This window comes from Panthera onca, chromosome F1, assembly GCF_046562875.1.
Source record: "Panthera onca isolate mPanOnc1 chromosome F1, mPanOnc1 haplotype 2, whole genome shotgun sequence".
Classification (NCBI taxonomy): Eukaryota; Metazoa; Chordata; class Mammalia; order Carnivora; family Felidae; genus Panthera; species Panthera onca.
This window is the reverse complement of record NC_138355.1, coordinates 19,149,560-19,168,899: the sequence shown is the minus strand read 5'-3', so window position 1 is coordinate 19,168,899 and position 19,340 is coordinate 19,149,560. Positions and strand designations below refer to the sequence as shown.

Sequence of the window (19,340 nt, the reverse complement as noted above, 5' to 3'; positions counted from 1 at the left end):
ACTAAGCCACCCAGGTGGCTTGTAAGCAGATAATTTAAGGGTTTAAAGTAAAGATCTGCCATTTAGTTCTAATTTCTATAAAAAGAGGACTGAGCACAGAGCCAAATGAAGTGTGACTCTTATGGGGTTGGTCAGCATCTCTCAGCAGCATCCATATAGTAAACAGAGCAGATATCATGCTATTTCAAATAAGTGAGTGGTAAAATGATAAGGCAACAACAAAAAACAAGTCAGAATTAAATAATATCAAATGAGTATAGGACATGACATATCACTAAAATTCTAAAAACACTTGAGAGAAGTTGAAACTTCTCATTAAACACTTTAAAAATATTTGAAATGAGGGGCGCCTGGGTGGTTCAGTCAGTTGAGCGTCCGACTTCGGCTCAGGTCATGATCTCACAGCTCGTGAGTTCAAGCCCCGCATCGGGCTCTGTGCTGACAACTCAGAGCCTGGAGCCTGCTTCCGATTCTGTGTCTCCCCCTCTCTCTGCCCCTAACCCACTCTCATTCTGTCTCTGTATCTCTCAAAAATGAACATTAAAAAAATTTTTTTTAAATATTTGAAACAAAATAGGAAGCAAAATAGCAAAGTGAGGCTGTCAATTTAAATAGTTACGTAAGTGGAGCCAGGGACTATGCAACCGAGAAACTGAAGAATCAAAATCTCTTCTGCATCTAGCAGAATCTAGCCTAAGAGTAGCAAAAACTAGGAAAAATCAGCATTCTTTCTCTCCATCCCCCCTTCTCTCTCTCTCTCTCTCTCTCTCTCTCTCTCTCTCTCTCACACACACACACACACACACACACACACACCTGTGAGGGTTATAAATAAAGCAGCTATATATAGAAAGACAACTGAATAAGTTTCACTTCTTACCCTCTTCTGCTTCATCCTCCTGTGGTGACATGGGACCCCCTCCACTAGTGGGAGTTACCGGTTCCTCCTTCTCAGACTGTCGCTGCAGACTTACTACCTCATATATTGCATCTCCAGCATTGGTATGGCCTTTTCCCTCATACTGAGAAAGATACAAACATGTGTTTCAATATTAGAAATTTGAAGGAAAGACTGAAAGATAGTAATTCAATGGTTCATCAAAAAGACCTGAAATTAGGAAGAGCATGTCATGTTTGATCTACACCAAGACTGAAGTACAAATTTTTCAAGTGTGTTGTTCTCCGCATGATATTCTAAATGCATTATTCTTCCAGTATTATTTTAACCAATGAAACCTAATAACCATATTGGGAGAAATTTTCTATTTAACAAAAGAAATCCTAAAATACCACAGACTCTAGGGCAGATAGGTAAGTAATACTAGATTTCTAGGACTGACTGGCTCACACTGAGATAAAGGGGTATCAGTTACATCTATCAAGTAATTCAGGGAAGTAGATAGTTTTTACCTTATAAATGGTGAAAAGAGAAAGAAATGAAAAACAGAAAATAATAAAATGGTAGACCTAAATTCAAATATATCTATAACTATATTAAACATAAATGGCCTAAACATACCAATTAAAAGACAAAGACTGTCAGATTGACAATTGACACAATTGCATTCTATCTAAAAAAAAAAAAAAGAAAAACTTTAAATGTAATGTACGTAAGTTAAAATGGGGGAAGAAGATATACCATGAAAACACTAAGAAGAAAACAGAAGAGACCATATCAATATAAGATAGACTACCACACAAGAAAAAAGTCACTAGGAATAAAGAAGGTGATTGACCAATGTTAAAAGAATCAATTTAACAAGAACACCAAAGCATCTTATAAGTAAATTCACCTAACAACTGGGTCTCAAATATATAAAGATGGGATGGGGGCACTCCAACTCTCAGTTGGAAGAGTGTGCAACTCTTGATATTGGGATTATAAATTCGAGCCCCACACTGTTTGTGGAGATTACTCGAATAAATAAAATCTTAAAAAAAAAAAAAAGAATTGATGGAAATGAAAGGAGATGGACAAACCCACATTTACAATTAGAGACTTCACATTCCTCTCACAATAAAAAAAGTAGACAAAAATACATCAAGGTTATAGAATTGAACAGCAACAACAGGATCTAACATTTACAGACCACTACATATAACAAAGGCAGAATTTACATTTATACACATTTATATATATACATTTTTATATATACATTTATATATATTTATGCATTTATATATACACATTTATATATATGTATATATACACATTTATATATATATGTATATATACACATTTATATATATACATTTATATACAAGATGTATATGAGGAAAAGCTAGGAAACTGTGATGTAAGATATCAAAGAAGAACTAAAGAAACGGAGAGATAGTCCATGTTTGTGTATAGGAAGACTCAATGTTGCTCTCAGTTCCTCCCAACTTGATCTACAGATTCAATACAATCCCAATCCAAATCCCAGAAAGATGCCCTGTGGACGTCGAAAACTAATTCTAAAGTTTACAGAAAGAGGCAAAAGACCCAGAATAATCAATACAATACTGAAGAACAAAATCTGGGGACTGACATTACCTGACTTACTATAAAGAGAAAGTAATCAAAGTTAGGAAGATGACGGCGGCCTAGCAGGATGCTGGGCTCACTGTGTCCTGCTGATCACTTAGATTCCACCCACATCTGCCTAAATAACCCAGAAAGCTGCCAGAAGACTAGCAGAACGGACTCTCGGGAGCCAAGCATAGCAAGAGGCCCACGGAAGAGGGTAGGAAGGGCGGAGAGGTGGTGTGCGCTACATGGACTGGTGGAGGGAGCTGGGGCAGTGGAGGGGCAGCCAGCCCACCCAGCAAGGCAGAGCCCCTGAGTCTGCCTTGCAAAAGCGGAGGGGCTGGACTGTGGGAGTTCTCAAAGCCAGTAGGACTTAACATCTGGAATGTTATAAGTCAACAGCTCTGCTTGGAGAGCGGGAGGGCTAGAGGACAATGGAAGGGAGAGTTGTTGAGCCCTGGAGGACAGAGCTCAGCTTGGTGGGGAACAAAGGCACTGGAAAGCGCCATCTCCCTCACCCATCCCCCAGCCAAAATCCGAAAGGGAACCAGTTCCCGTCAGGGATCTTGCTTGCACCACAAACACCCAACGCTGTGCTTCTGTGGATCCATCCCTCCAACAGGTCTGCCTCCCTCCCGGTGCCTCAGGACCCCTCCCGAAGCGGGCCACTGGCAAAGCGAGCTGAGCCTGCCCCTCCCGCCCCTGTGCACCTTGCAGATCCACCCCGGCTAATACGCCAGATCCCATAGAAGCAACACCACAAGCCTGGCAGTGTGCAAGTAGCCCAGACAGGGGCCACACCACTCCACAGTGAGTCCTGCCCCTGGGAGAGGGGAAGATAAGGTACACACCAGTCTGACTGTGGCCCCAGAGGTGGGCTGTGGGCAGACATCAGGTCTGACTGTGGCCCCGCCCACCAACACAAGTTACTCCAGACAGCACAGAAGAAGAGCCCTGGCAGCTCCGCGCCACTCCAGGGACTATCCAAAATGACAAAATGGAAGAATTTTCCTCAAAAGAAACTCCAGAAAGTAGCGAGAGCTAACGAACGATTAAATAATATATTCTGGGTCAAAAACGATTTAAACAATATAACAGAAAATGAATTTAAAATAATAGTCATAAAATTAATCGCTGGGCTTCAAAAAAGTATAGAGGACAGCAGAGAATCTATTGCTACAGAGATCAAGGGACTAAGAAACAGGAGGAGCTAAAAAAAAATGCTATAAATGAGCCGCAAAATAAAATGGAAGCAACCACAGTCCGGATGCAAGAGGCAGAGGAGAGAATAGGTGAATTAGAAGATAAAATTATGGAAAAAAAGGAAGCTGAGAAAAAGAGAGATAAAAAAATCCACGAGTATGAGGGGAGAATTAGAGAACTAAGTGATGCGATAAAACACAATAATATACGCATAATTGAGATTCCAGAGGAGGAAGAGAGAGGTGCTGAAGGTGTACTTGAAGAGATCATAGCTGAGAACTTCCCTGATCTGGGGAAGGAAAAAGGCATTGAAATCCAAGAGGCACAGAGAACTCCCTTCAGATGTAGCTTGAATTGATCTTCTGCACAACATATCATAGTGAAACTGGCAAAATACAGGATAAAGAGAAAATACTGAAAGCAGCTAGGGATAAACGTACTCTAACATAAAAAGGGAGACCGATAAGACAAGTGATGGATCTATCTACTGAAACTTGGCAGACCAGAAAGGAATGGCAGGAGATCTTCAGTATGATGAACAGAAAAACCATGCAGCCGAGAATCCTTTATCCAGCAAGTCTGTCATTTAGAACAGAAGGAGAGATAAAGGTCTTCCAAAAAAAACAAAAACTGAAGGATTTAATCACCACTAAACCAGCCCCTACAAGAGATCCTAAGGCGGATCCTAAGAGACAAAGTACCAGAGACATCACTACAAGCATGAAACCTACAGATAACACAATGAGGCTAAACCCGTATCTTTCTATAATAACACTGAATGTAAATGGACTAAATGTGCCAACAAACAGACATAGGGTATCAGAATGGATAAAAAAACAAGACCCATCTATTTGCTGTCTACAAGAGACTCATTTTAGACCTGAGGACACCTTCAGATTGAAAGTGAGGGGATGGAGAACTATCTAGCATGCTACTGGAAGTCAAAAGAAAGCTGGAGTAGCCATACTTATATCAGACAAACTAGGCTTTAAATTAAAGGCTGTAACAAGAGATGAAGAAGGGCATTGTATAATAATTACAGGGTCTATCCATTGGGAAGAGCTAACAATTATACATGTCTATGCACCGAATATGGAAGCCCCCAAATATATAAAACAATTAATCACAAACACAAGCAAACTTATTGATAATGATAAGAATGTGGTAATTGCAGGGGACTTTCATACTCCACTTACAGAAATGGATAGATCATCTAGACACAGGATCAATAAAGAAACAAGGGCCCTGAATGATACATTGGATCAGATGGACTTGACAGATATATTTAGAACTCTGCATCCCAAAGGAACAGAATATACTTTCTTCTCGAGTGCACATGAAACATTCTCCAAGACAGATTATATACTGGGTCACAAAACAGCCCTTCATAAGTATAGAAGAATTGAGATCATACCATGCATACTTTCAGACCACAATACGATGAAGCTTGAAATCAATCACAGGAAAAAGTCTGGAAAGCCTCCAAAAGCATGGAGGTTAAAGAACACCCTACTAAAGAATGAATGGATCAACCAGGCAGTTAGAGAAGAAGTTAAAAAATATATGGAAACAAATGAAAATGAAAATACAATAATCCAAATGCTTTGGGACGCAGTGAAGGCAGTCCTGAGAGGAAAATACATTGCAACCCACACCTATCTCAAGAAACAAAAAAATCCCAAATAATACAAAATCTAACAGCACACCTAAAGGAAATAGAAGCAGAACAGCAAAGACACCCCAAACCCAGCAGAAGAAGAGAAATAATAAAGATAAGAGCAGAAATAAACAATATAGAATCTAAAAAAACTGTAGAGCAGATCAATGAAACCAAGAGTTGGGTTTTTGAAAAAATTAACAAAATTGATAAATCTCTAGCCAGGCTTCTCAAAAAGAAAAGGGAGATGACCCAAATAGATAAAATCATGAATGAAGATGGAATTATTACAACCAATCCCTCAGAGATACAAGCAATTACCAGGGAATACTATGAAAAATTATATGCCAACAAACTGGACAACCTGGAAGAAATGGACAAATTCCTAAACACCCACACACTTCCAAAATTCAAACAGGAAGAAATAGAAAGATTGAACAGACCCATAACCAGCGAAGAAATTGAATCAGTCATCAAAAATCTCCCAACAAATAAGAGTCCAGGACCAGATGGCTTCCCAGGGGAATTCTACCAGACATTTAAAGCAGAGATAATACCTATCCTTCTCAAGCTGTTCCAAAAAATAGAAAGGGAAGGAAAACTTCCAGACTCATTCTATGAAGCCAGCATTACTTTGATTCCTAAACCAGACAGAGACCCAGTAAAAAAAGAGAACTACAGGCCAATATCCCTGATGAATATGGATGCAAAAATTCTCAATAAGATACCAGCAAATCGAATTCAACAGCATATAAAAAGAATTATTCACCATGATCAAGTGGGATTCATTCCTGGGATGCAGGGCTGGTTCAACATTCGCAAATCAATGTGATACATCACATTAATAAAAGAAAAGAGAAGAACCATATGATCCTGTCCATCGATGCAGAAAAGGCCTTTGACAAAATTCAGCATCCTTTCTTAATAAAAACCCTCCAGAAAGTCGGCATAGAAGGAACATAGTTAAACATCATAAAAGCCATACATAAAAAGCCCATAGCTAATATCAACTTCATTGGGGAAAAACTGAGAGCTCTCCCCCTCAGATCAGGAACGTGACAGGGATGTCCACTCTCACCGCTGTTGTTTAACATAGTGTTGAAAGTGCTAGCATCAGCAATCAGACAACAAAAGGAAATCAAAGGCATCAAAAGTGGCAATGATGAAGTTAAGCTTTCACTTTTTGCAGAAGACATGATATTATACATGGAAAACCCAACAGACTCCACCAAAAGTCTGCTAGAACTGATACAGGAATTCAGCAAAGTCGCAGGATACAAAATCAATGTACAGAAATCAGTTGCATTCTTATACACTAATAATGAAGCAACAGAAAGACAAATAAAGAAACTGATCCCATTCACAATTGCACCAAGAAGCATAAAATACCTAGGAATAAACCTAACCAAAGATGTAAAAGATCTGTATGCTGAAAACTATAGAAAGCTTATGAAGGAAATTGAAGAAGATATAAAGAAATGGGAAAACATTCCGTGCTCATGGATTAGAAGAATAAATATTGTCAAAATGTCAATACTACCCAAAGCTATCTACATATTCAATGCAATCCCAACCAAAATTGCACCAGCATTCTTCTCGAAGCTAGAACAGGCAATCCTAAAATTCATATGGAACCACAAAAGGCCCCGAATAGCCAAAGTAATTTTGAAGAAGAAGACCAAAGCGGGAGGCATCACAATCCCAGACTTTAGCCTCTACTACAAAGCTGTAATCATCAAGACAGCATGGTATTGGCACAAAAACAGACATATAGACCGATGGAATAGAATAGAAACCCCAGAACTAGACCCACAAACGTATGGCCAACTCATCTTTGACAAAGCAGGAAAGAATAACCAATGGAAAAAAGACAGTCTCTTTAACAAATGATGCTGGGAGAACTGGACAGCAACATGCAGAAGATTGAAACTAGATCACTTTCTTACACCATTCACAAAAATAAACTCAAAATGGATAAAGGACCTGAATGTGAGACAGGAAACCATCAAAACCCTAGAGGAGAAAGCAGAAAAAGACCTCTCTGACCTCAGCCGCAGCAATTCTTACTTGATACATCCCCAAAGGCAAGGGAATTAAAAGCAAAAATGAACTATTGGGACCTGATGAAGATAAAAAGCTTCTGCACAGCAAAGGAAACAATCAACAAAACTAAAAGGCAACCAACGGAATGGGAAAAGATATTTGCAAATGACATACTGGACAAAGAGCTAGTATCCAAAATCTATAAAGAGCTCACCAAACTCCACACCCAAAAAACAAATAATCCAGTGAAGAAATGGGCAGAAAACATGAATAGACACTTCTCTAAAGAAGACATCCAGATGGCCAACAGGCACATGAAAAGATGTTCAACATCGCTCCTCATCAGGGAAATACAAATCAAAACCACACTCAGATATCACCTCACGCCAGTCAGAGTGGCCAAAATGAACAAATCAGGAGACTATAGATGCTGGAGAGGATGTGGAGAAACGGGAACCCTCTTGGGAATGCAAACTTGGGAATGCAAACCCTCTTGGGAATGCAGCCGCTCTGGAAAACAGTGTGGAGGTTCCTCAAAAAATTAAAAATAGATCTACCCTATGACCCATCAATAGCACTGCTAGGAATTTACCCAAGGGATACAGGAATGCTGATGCATAGGGTCACTTGGACCCCAATGTTTATAGCAGCACTTTCAACAATAGCCAAATTATGGAAAGAGCCTAAATGTTCATCAACTGACGAATGGATAAAGAAATTGTGGTTTATATACACAATGGAATACTACCTGGCAATTAGAAAGAATGAAATATGGCCTTTTATAGCAACGTGGATGGAGCGGGAGAGTGTTAGGCTAAGTGAAATAAGTCATACAGAGAAAGACAGATACCATATGTTTTCACTCTTATGTGGATCCTGAGAAACTTAACAGAAGTCCATGAGGAAGGGGAAGAAAAAAAAAAAGAGGTTAGAGAGGGAGAGAGCCAAAGCATAAGAGACTCTTAAAAACTGAGAATAAACTGAGGGTTGATGGGGGGTGGGAGGGAGGGGAGGGTGGGTGATGGGCATTGAGGAGGGCACCTTTTGTGATGAGCACCGGGTGTTGTATGGAAACCAATTTGACAATAAATTTCATAAAAAAAAAAAAAAGAGAAAGTAATCAAGATAGTGTGTTACTGGCAAAAGAACAGATAAATAGATGAACAGAACAAAATACAGAGCACAGAAATAGACTCATACATATATAGTCGGACAATCTTTGACAAAGGAGCAAAAGCAATACAATGGAGAAAAGACAGCCTTTTTAACAATTGGTACAGAAACACTGGACATCCATGCCAGAATATAAGGAATACAGACACAGACCTTACTCCTTTCCCCAAAATTGAGTCAAAATTAGAGCACCTGGGTGGCTTAGTCAGTTGCGCATCCAACTTCAGTTCAGGTCATGATCTCACAGCCCCTGAGTTTGAGCCCCACTTGAGGCTCTGTGCTGTCAGTTCAGAGCCTGGAGCCTGCTTCAGATTCTGTGTCACCCTCTCTCTCTGCCCCTCCCCCATTCACTCTCTGTCTCTGTCTCTCAAAAAATGAATAAACATTTAAAGAATTTTAACAAAGATATAATACCAATGCTATAAAAAAAATTCTTTAAGGAAATATAAAAAAGGGATTCCCAACTCACTGTACACGGCCATTTCTCTGATACCAAAACTAAAGAAGGTATTACAAGAAGAAAAGAAAAAAAAGACCAATATCCCTCATAAAAATAGACAAAAAAAATCCTCAGTCAAATATTAGCAAATAAATCCGGCAACCTAGTTTATACATATGGATATATGTCATATACCCACACAACCAGTGGGGGTTTATCTGGGAAATGCCACAATAGTTCAACATTGACAGAAATCAACATAATCCACCCTGTTTTCAGACTAAAGAAGAAAGACCAAATGATAAACTGATAAAGGCATTTGAGAAAATTCAGCATTCATTCATTCATGTTAAAGACTTTAAGTAAACCAAGAATACAAGGGAATTTTCTCAACCTGATAAACAATATCTATGATAAACCTACAACCAACATCACACTTAATGGTAAAAGACTGAATGCTTTCCTTCTGAGATTGAGAACACGACAAGGACATACACTGTCAACATTCCCATTCAACATCACATGGAAGTCCTAGCTAGTGCAATAAAGCAAGAAAAAGAAAGAATAGGCACACAGATTGGAAAAGAAGAAGTAAAACTGTTCTTATTTACAAACAATGTAAGTCCATGTCAGGAGTTGACAAGCTTTTTCTATAAAAAGCTAGATAGGAAATATTTTAAGCTTTGCAAGCCATATGGTCTCAATCACAACTACTCAACTTTGTTGTTGTGGATAAGTGTTACAACAGTGGTAAAATATTTCATCTGCACTTAGTTTCCTATATAAGCATAATTTTCTCTACTACTATAATCTCATGTAGACCTAAACATTAAAAATGAGATTTTTTTTAATAAAAAATACATTTATTTCCAATATTCACATATTTTTAGATAACTAAAAATCAATCTGTCTGTATCTATAAAATAAATTATCTGGCTCAAGTTAGAATTAATTACAGCACTTTGAAACATGTAAATACATGGTAGCTGCTCAATAAATGTGGTTGACTAACACACGTTACAAAGATTCATCACAGTTATGCAAATAAACTCTAATTGTGCTTAATGGTACACTATCATCAAATGCAAAGGACGATATGCTCATATCTGTATTCAGAATCTTTAGGATAGGGTCTGGGAATGGGGGTTTTTGTAGAGCCACAACTGATTCTGCTGAAAAGCTAAATTGTGAAGCACTGCCTATAAGAACTCTTGTTTTAACAAAAATGTCTATGTTTAAAAAATCATATAACAATCAGATAAGCTCACTAAGCTACAGATACATATAATAATGTGGAAAAAACATATTTGCAACTTGCAAGCAGCTTCTATTTGATTCTATACAACTGAAGGTAAAGAAAGTCAGTTCTAAACAAAAGTGTTAAGTTAGTAAACCATTTGCCTTCTACAGATTTTTATTTTCCCACAACCACTCAAAGTACTCCAAACCTTGTTAATTTTCATCCTTCTGCAATTAGAACAGTTATTCTTCTTTTTCAGTTATGCTTACTTTTTTCCAGTTTTACTGAGCTATAATTGACATACAACATTGTATAAGTTTAAGGTGTACAACATAATGATTTGATATACTACATATGATATATTGTGAAATAATTTCCACAGTAAGTTAGTTACTATACATTACCTCACAAACTTACTCTTGGTTATACTAATTTATTATACTTTGATTTAAATAGGTTTAAATCAACATGCATCTTCAAAAGAAAATTTTCCTTTTGGGTTTTTAAACTGTTAAAACAAAAACCAGAGGCCCAAAATGGTGTCATTTAGACCAAGTTCCCAAACCAGTACTTAATACATAAATACCTGCAGTTTCAAACTTCTCCAGAAATGTAGCCTTGACTGGTTAATCAGAAATTTTTCAATCCATACCAGTGAGTGAGCCACCTGGGTCCTCTCTACCCCACAAAGAAAGTTAAGGTAACCTGCATGATAAAAAAAAAAAAAAAAAAAAAAAAAAAAAAAAAAAAAAAACAACAAACCTTGCTTTTCCCCTAGAAAGCAGCCTCATCTGGACCAATCCTTTTCCTTTGCTAATGACTTTCTTGTCCCACCCTCCTTCTATAAAAATCTTCCATTTCATACAACTCTTTGGAGCACTCAACTCGCTAGATTGGGTGCTGCCCAATTCATGAATTGTTTATATTTGAGATCTTCATATTTGCTTGGTTGAATTTTACTATTTAACAGATTTGGTGGCAGTGGTAGGATCTGAAGTAAAATTCCGACAGCTTTCAGGGATAATGAGAAACACGGGTATGGTACCTGCAATCACTGTGAGTTCACTGTCTTTCTCATCATTTTCGAGGCCTATGGGTAAGCAAACTCTAGTCTGAGCTCTGCCTTTTTGTCTGCACTCAAGCTCCTAATCTGATTGGCTTTCCTTTAGGAGGTCAGCTTGAGCCAGCAGACAGTTATGGCCAAAGCCCAACTGAGCTGGCAGTTCTGCCTAGAGCCCAGTAGAGATGCCAATTTTGCCCAGGGCCCGAATAAGCTGGCAGAAGGATGTGCCCAGAACCAAGACCCCAGCCTTTCAGACCACAATTCCCTGGGGAGAAAACGGCAGCAGGGCTCTACAGGAATTGTCAGTGGTGTGCACAGGGCCTTCCTGTGGCCAAGACACAGTACAGCTACCATATTAAGGTACATGTTTGTTTGTCGTTTTGTGTAAATAAAGGTTATTGCTAGTGCGATATTGGAGGCAAAAGGCCACAAAAATCGGTGGGTACAGGTCAAGCATTTAAAGGTTATTAGAGTACTCACCACTTTAAGAAGACTCCTGTGGTAAGATCAGTTGATCACAGATCGATTGGATTAACACTAGGTCATGTAACAACCTCCAGAAAACTTCTGTGCAACAAATCCCCAACCCCACAGCACACAACTTTTAGTTTTAGTTTGGCTCTGAGAAACTCTAAAGAGTCAAGCACACCTGCTTATTTTATGCCTTAGAACTACAGCCCCAGAAGTTGCAGATATCTAGCAAGATGAAAACATTTTCATTAAAAACAACCTAGAATTTACAGTGCCCATCATGGAGAATACTCCAATTAGACACGATTTCTCATTTTAAAAAGTACAGTTGAAAATAAGAGTTGCCAAATTAAACAGAATGGGACACCTATGTTAATTGGTATGAAGCAGCTTCCAATAGGCTTCAAGATTCCAAATTTGTCTCATTAAAGATTACAAAAGGCTAATAAAAAATTTAAAACACAAGAGGTACCTAAGACAAAACTGTTCTGGCCTTTTTTACCTGAGTACTCAGTGTCTACTAATTTTCTGTCTGAACTAAAGAGACAGTTACCTTTTAAAATAAAATCACCTGGGGGCGCCTGGGCGGCTCAGTCAGTTAAGCAGCCAACTTCAGCTCAGGTCATGATCTCGCGGTTCATGGGTTTGAGCCCCGCATCAGGCTCTGTGCTGACCGCCTGGAGCCTGGAGCCTGCTTCAGATTCTGTCTCCCAATCTCTCTCTCTGCTCCCCCATTCGCACTCTGTCTCTCAAAAATGAATCAACATTAAAAAATTGTTTTTCAATAAAATAAAATCACCTGAGGTTACAGGTGATCCTCCTCAGATATCTTCCATTTCTTGGTCAAAGATGGAGCTTCACAATAAAAACAATTTCTTAAACCAAGGGAGAATCCTCAAGAGTTTGTTGTTTTTTGTTTAAGAGATTCCCTACTGGGCCCAGTCAAGAGAGGAAAGTAAAAATTCACGTTATCCCATCCTTTTTTATTAATAATCTCATTCTTAGGAATAACTATTTCCTTCCTGACCGTCTCACTCTACATCCCATTAACATGGCTTGGAATTTTTCCCTGCCCAGGACATGCAGGTGGTCAGTTTTTTCCTTGGCTATCTTGGAGAGTGGCTCTCGTTCCTATAAAAATAGTACCTTTAACACCCTCTTAGAGCATGTCCCTTGGGTCCATGAGGTGGTCTGATACTTCCAGAAATCGTTACTGTTTGTTCCAGAGAAAACAGATGTTTGTTACATCTGTTACAAGATGTTTGTAAAAGGCTTATTAAATATAATTAGAAATTTGGCCAAATTGGAAAGCTGATATCTGGGGCCTAAATAGAAATTTTTTAGGCCTTCTTCCCTATGCTAAATGTACCCAAGGGGAAAAAAGGCCTTCTCATAGGTGGATGGGTTTGTCATTCCTGTGATATTATATAGGCAGCAACCAAATTCTGTAAGAAATTAGAAACAGCTGTCCTTTCTTTATAAAACTAGTCTTCACAGAACAAGGGTGTGGTTCCAGAAGCAATTCAAAGACCACCAATCCTTTTCACCAATCCCAAAACCTTCCCTATTTATCTCAAAAGGCTTATAAATATTGTAAAATTTCTGGTCTTAAGGAAATGAAAGTCCTCCTAAAAAATGGTTACATTTTTTCCCTGTGCATTTAAAATGTAAACGTTCAGTGTTCTAACAGTCTTCACCGAGAACCCTTTATCTAGCCAATCTCTTCAAAATGCAAATTGCAGGGAGGTAATTCTTATCAAGTAAAAACCAAAAGGAAAAGCCATTTAAAAGCTGACTTGCCAAGGACAAACACAAATCTTAAGAATCTTCTCCACAAATATTAACAGAAAGCTTTAGCCATCTATACCTATAATCTTAACTTATTCCATCTACCAGAAAAAACTCAGATCCAAATATTGTAACTATGGTTTACACTTACTTCAGGGAGCCCTCTTGCCCTACTATAGACCTGAAGAGTTTAAGCCAGAAATAGACAAGAAGACTCAACTCATGATCTAACTAAAATCCACTGTATTTATTTCTTATCACACTTTCTGGAGGCACTGACAAAAACATTTTGCAATGACTAGAACATTCCAACCTCCAGAACAGAAAAGCCTTAATAGCAACCCAATGCCTAGATCACACTCCAGTCTCATTTCCCTGCCCACAATCTTGAGCTGAACACATACGGACCCCCACCCATGATCACACACTCTGCCCATTCTTTTGCATGTACCCTCCTGAACCTCTTTCTAGGAAACTCTAGTGTCCATTTTGCCAATGGAGAGGTTGGTTGTTAAGGCTTGAGCCTTCCACATCCCCACCTGCTAGCACTCACAATAAATCTCTCCCTTTCTCTTCCAAACCCTTATCTCTTGAGTTACTGGCTTCTCTCGTGACCAGTTTATTCCAGTTTATTCGGCAATACAGTTAGCAAATCCAGCCAGGTGCTATCCTTTTGAATCTATCCAGCCCCCATGGGATTCTTCAGGAAAGTTGGCTGAGACAGTGCACCAGAGCTCATCAGTTTGTGGGGTGGACAATGCAGTTGGCTGAGGGCTTACCCATTCCTTTCCTGACTTAGTGGCCATAATAGATCCTTCAGTAACACTTACTTCATGGCAGTAATTTTAAAACAAACCAATAAGGTCTGAATTTATCTGCACGTTCATGTGTGTCTATATGTACATTCTATACATGTTTCTAGCTCTGATAAGAATTAATTTGTAAAATAGCTCTATTTAGTTGGCTTACAAGGCAAGGACTTGTAACAAGTTGTCATTCTAAAACTCAAAAAGATATAGGGGCTCCTGGGTGGCTCAGTCAGTAAAGCATCTAACTTCAGTTCAGGTCATGATCTCACAGTTTGTGAATTTGAGTCCCACATCAGGCTCTGTGCCAACAGCTGAGCCTGGAGCCTGCTTCTGATTCTGTGTCTCCCTCTCTCTCTGTTCCTCCCCTGGTCATTTGCATGTGCATGCTCCCTCCCTCCCTCCCTCTCTCTCTCTCTAAAATAAATACTTAAAAACAAAAAAGATAGAAACTAACCCAACCTTGCCTAAACACATTCATTGCTAATAAATACCTTTCTTCTTTTTTTATGCCCTCTGCTTTTAAAAACCTTTCTCAAACATTTTTTCCAATAAAAATAAAATAAATTTAAAAAAAATTTCTTATTTACCTCAGTGAAGTTCCCCTCTACTTGCTAGACGGGATGCTGCCTGACTCATGAATCGTTTAATAAAGCCAATTAGATCTTCAAATGTACTGGCTTGAATTTTTTTAACAAACATTTCATAAGCTAAAATATATTCTGCTCTCAATTTCTGCTGTGCTCATAAAAAATGACTCACCTATTTCCTCAAAGGGACTTCTTCTAAGCCCCACTTTGTATCATTATACTGCTGTGGTCCTTCCCTCTCCTAAACCCTACAGCAATCTGTACATTATTTTCATTCAGTATTTATCATACCCTTCTTGTAAAATGGTGATTTTTACACACTTTATTGTTAATAGAAAGTGACATAGAGATCCTTTAGGAGGAAGAATTATATTTTAAATACCTCATCTTCATTGTGACCACTACCACAGATATTATAAATTAACCTTGAATTAACTTGACTATGGAATTATTTGTAGTAAAACCTTTTATGCAGTTCACTAACTCAAATGTCACAGAATTTTAGAGGTGGAAAAAACTTCGGTAATACAGAAGAAGTAATGCAGAATTAACCTACATTTTTATTTTATAATAAGGAAACCAAGGTTTATCAAGAGCAAGGGACTCCTAATAGGACTTTTTAAATTATCTATTGAGAAGAAGCCTCATCTGACATACTTATTTCATATACAAATCCAAAATACTTTTTTCATGTATTAAATTCACAATGTACGATACACAGTACATATCTACACAGTAGTGATTACTTTTCAATCAAAAATAAAATTCAATATATGCTTTCAGGCCAGATGCTCCAATAACTAAATACAACTTAATTTTTTATTATTAGAGTTTTAAAACTCCAAAACAAGCAACACATTTTTTTCAGAAAATCTGTTCATCATGGTAATAAGATATGCTAATATAAATTATTAAATTATTTAAACCTTATTCTAGAGCATATGCTTTGTATCTCAAGAAATGTTAATCTGCATTAAAATATGCTGTGCTGGCCTCAAAATGTTCTGGATTTCCTAAACTAATCTAATATAAATAACATTTCTTAAGATTATTTTTAAGATAAGTATTATATAAGCATTTCTTTCTTTGTAACACTGTTTTTTTATCTATCATTGCCTCAAATTGTTCTTTCTAGTTTATCACACACATCTCCAAAATAAGCAAGAATTCAAGAACCACCCCCAACATGTTTTCACTTGCTGACTCAACTGACCTCTGGAGAACTGAACTCTGTTTTACAATAACTTCATCTAATCAGCCAAATCTGCTCCTATTTTTTCCTGAAACTCTCTCCTCATAGATGCCTAATTATGAAATAAAAGATCACTAAGTTCACTGAAGTAAATGTTCCATCTCCAAGCTCATCTCCATATGCTTTCCCATTTTTACACGTAGAATAACTTTGCTGTTACCAATTTTTACTACATTTTGGCACTGGCACAGAGTAGAAAACATTCTTATGAGGAGCAACACAGCTAAGAATGTTGCACAGCATTATTGTGAACAAAAGCAGTTACCTCTGTTCACAGGAAATCATTTTATTTCCAAATGATGAACAAGTGGTATTTTAAGAATAACAGTTCTAAAAAAAAAAAAAAAAAAAGAAGAAGAAGAAGAAGAATACCATAGTCTTAAATGAAAGAATATTATCTGGACCTAAAGAAAGTATGTCTATGAAATAAGCAAAATTGTACTATTAAATATCAATTATGTTGCTACTTCCCCATCATATCCAAGCAGCTCTGTCACATTACCCTCTAGGTGGTGCTATAAGCCTTCTGTTAAATGTTCAGCATACTGAAAGAACACATATCTTTAGATAAGAGTTATTCTTCACTCACAGGCCACTTGGTAATGCTTTCTTAAATACCACAAAAGACAGACAAGAGAGAGGAACACTAATACTTAAGAATCTCCACTCACTGGGCTTGCCTTCCTGCTTTGCTTAAAAAATGGCCCATTACTTTTTAAATACATTGCAAAAGAGTTTATGTAATTAAGGGCTCTCTGCTTTCTGGCTTAAAAAGTTTTAAATGCTAATTTTTCAGAATCAATTCTTTTTTTTTTTTTTTTTTAATTTTTTTTCAACGTTTTTTATTTATTTTTGGGACAGAGAGAGACAGAGCATGAACGGGGGAGGGGCAGAGAGAGAGGGAGACACAGAATCGGAAACAGGCTCCAGGCTCCGAGCCATCAGCCCAGAGCCTGACACGGGGCTCGAACTCACGGACCGCGAGATCGTGACCTGGCTGAAGTCGGACGCTTAACCGACTGCGCCACCCAGGCGCCCCCAGAATCAATTCTTTTTATTAAACTAATAATTCCTCAAGTTTTCAATGAGGGCCTATAATAAACCAACTATTCTCATTTCAGTAACCAGAGGCAAAACTGCTTTATTTAGTTTTACTTCTTTTGATTTATTCTCATGAGGAAACACACTTTAGGTGTTCTTTAGGTTAAATACATACCACCAGCAGAATATAAAACTATAAAACACAAAGCAAAGCAAAACAAAACATTACTAGAAAGGTTATATTCCAGTCAGTTTCTTATCAAAATAATCCTGCCACTAAATACCTTGTGGATTACTGGATGTGTAGCTTTATTTTCATTAAGAGGGAAGGGAAAAAATAATAGTTCATCAAATTATTTCTCAAGTAATTTAGTAGCAACAGCTGATATCACTCTAAAGTTATGTTAAAAAGAGGGGCACCTAAGTGGCTCAGTGGGTTGAGCATCTGACTCTTGATTTGGACTCTGGTCATGATCCCAGGGTCATGGAATTGAGCCTGACACATGCTGGGCTCTGTGGTGAGTGTGGAGCCTGCTTGGGATTCTGTCCTTCTCCCCCTTTGCCACTCTCCCCTGCTAGTGCTCTCTCCCTAACATAAAATAAAATAAATGGCATCACTTGGGTTAAGGCACCCAATCAGTAAACTGGGGCTAAATACCTAATCTATTTGCAGTTTCAACCTGCCCCGGGAGAAGTAGTCTAAACCAGTCAGCCAGGAATTTTCTGATGGGCACCAGTGAGTCAGCCAAATGGGCCCTCCATCCACCAAAGGAAGATGAGGTGATCTTCATGATAAGACTCCCTGCTGATCCCCCAAGAGAAAGTGACCTCACCTGCAACAATCCTTTTCTTTTGCTGATAACTTTCTTGCCCCACCCTCCTTCCTATAAAAACATTCCATTTTGTACCAGTGCACTTGTACCCCCTATCCTTGCTACATGGGGTGCTGCCCAATTCATGAATCATTTAATAAAGCCAATTATTTTGTTTTCTTTTTGAATTTTTCATTTATTCTCATTAACATACAGTGTAATACTAGTTTCAGGTGCAGAATTTAGTGATTCATCACTTACAACACCCAGTGCTCATCACAACCAGTGCCCTTAATGCCCATTCCCTATTTAACCCATCCCCCTGCTCACCTCACCTCCCCTCTAGTAACCCTCAGTTTGTTCTCTGTAGTTAAGAGTCTGTTTTCTAGTTTGCCTCTTTTTTCCCCCCATGTTCATCTGTTTGGTTTCTTAAATTCCACATATGAGTTTACTCATACGGTATTTGTCTTTCTCTGACTTATTTCACTTTGCATAATACTCTCTAGCTCCATCCATGTCCTTACAAATGGCAAGATTTCACTCTTTTTTAAGGCTGAGTAATATTCCGTTGTGTGTGTGTGTGTGTACATATATATACACATATACATACACATATATACACATGTGTGTATATATACATATATATGTGTATATATATGTATGTATACATGTATATATATATGTATATATACACACACCACATCTTCTTTATCCATTCTTCAGTCAATGGACATTTGGGGTCTTTCCATAATTTAGCTACTGTTGATAATGCTGCTATAAACATTGGGGTGAAGGTATGCCTTCCAATCAGTATTTTTGTATTCTTTGGGTAAATGTCTAGTAGTGCAATTGCTGGGTCTTAAGATAGTTCTATTCTTAACTTTTTGAGGAACTCCCATACTGTTTTCCACAGCGGCTGCACCGGTTTGCATGTTTAAGAGGGTTCCCCTTTGTCCACATCCTTAACAACACCTGTTGTTTCCTGAGTTCATTTTAGCCATTCCGACAGGTGTGAGGTGACAGGTCACTGTGGTTCTGATTTGTATTTCCCCAGTGATGAGTGATGATGAGCATCTTTTCATGTGTCTGTTGGCCATCTGTGTGTCTTCTTTGGAAAAATGTCTATTCATGTTTTCTGCCCATTTCTTAATTGGATTTTTTGGGTTTTGAGTTGGTAAGTTCTTTATAGATTTTAGATACTAATCCTTTATCAGGTATGTCATTTGCAAATATCTTCTGCCATTCCATAGGTT

The 19,340-nt window shown here is 38.1% G+C and overlaps 1 protein-coding gene across 7 annotated transcripts in view; it reads right to left on the bottom strand.

Annotated features, from left to right (window-relative positions):
• The window catches only part of RABGAP1L (RAB GTPase activating protein 1 like), a 753,436-nt gene that overhangs the window by 586,764 nt on the left and 147,332 nt on the right, over positions 1-19,340 (bottom strand). For all 7 annotated transcript variants that reach the window (XM_060644898.3, XM_060644899.3, XM_060644901.3 and 4 more), the window contains one exon: positions 881-1,022. In XM_060644898.3, coding sequence (XP_060500881.1) covers positions 881-1,022 — 142 coding nt within the window. The remainder of the gene's footprint in view (positions 1-880; positions 1,023-19,340) is intronic.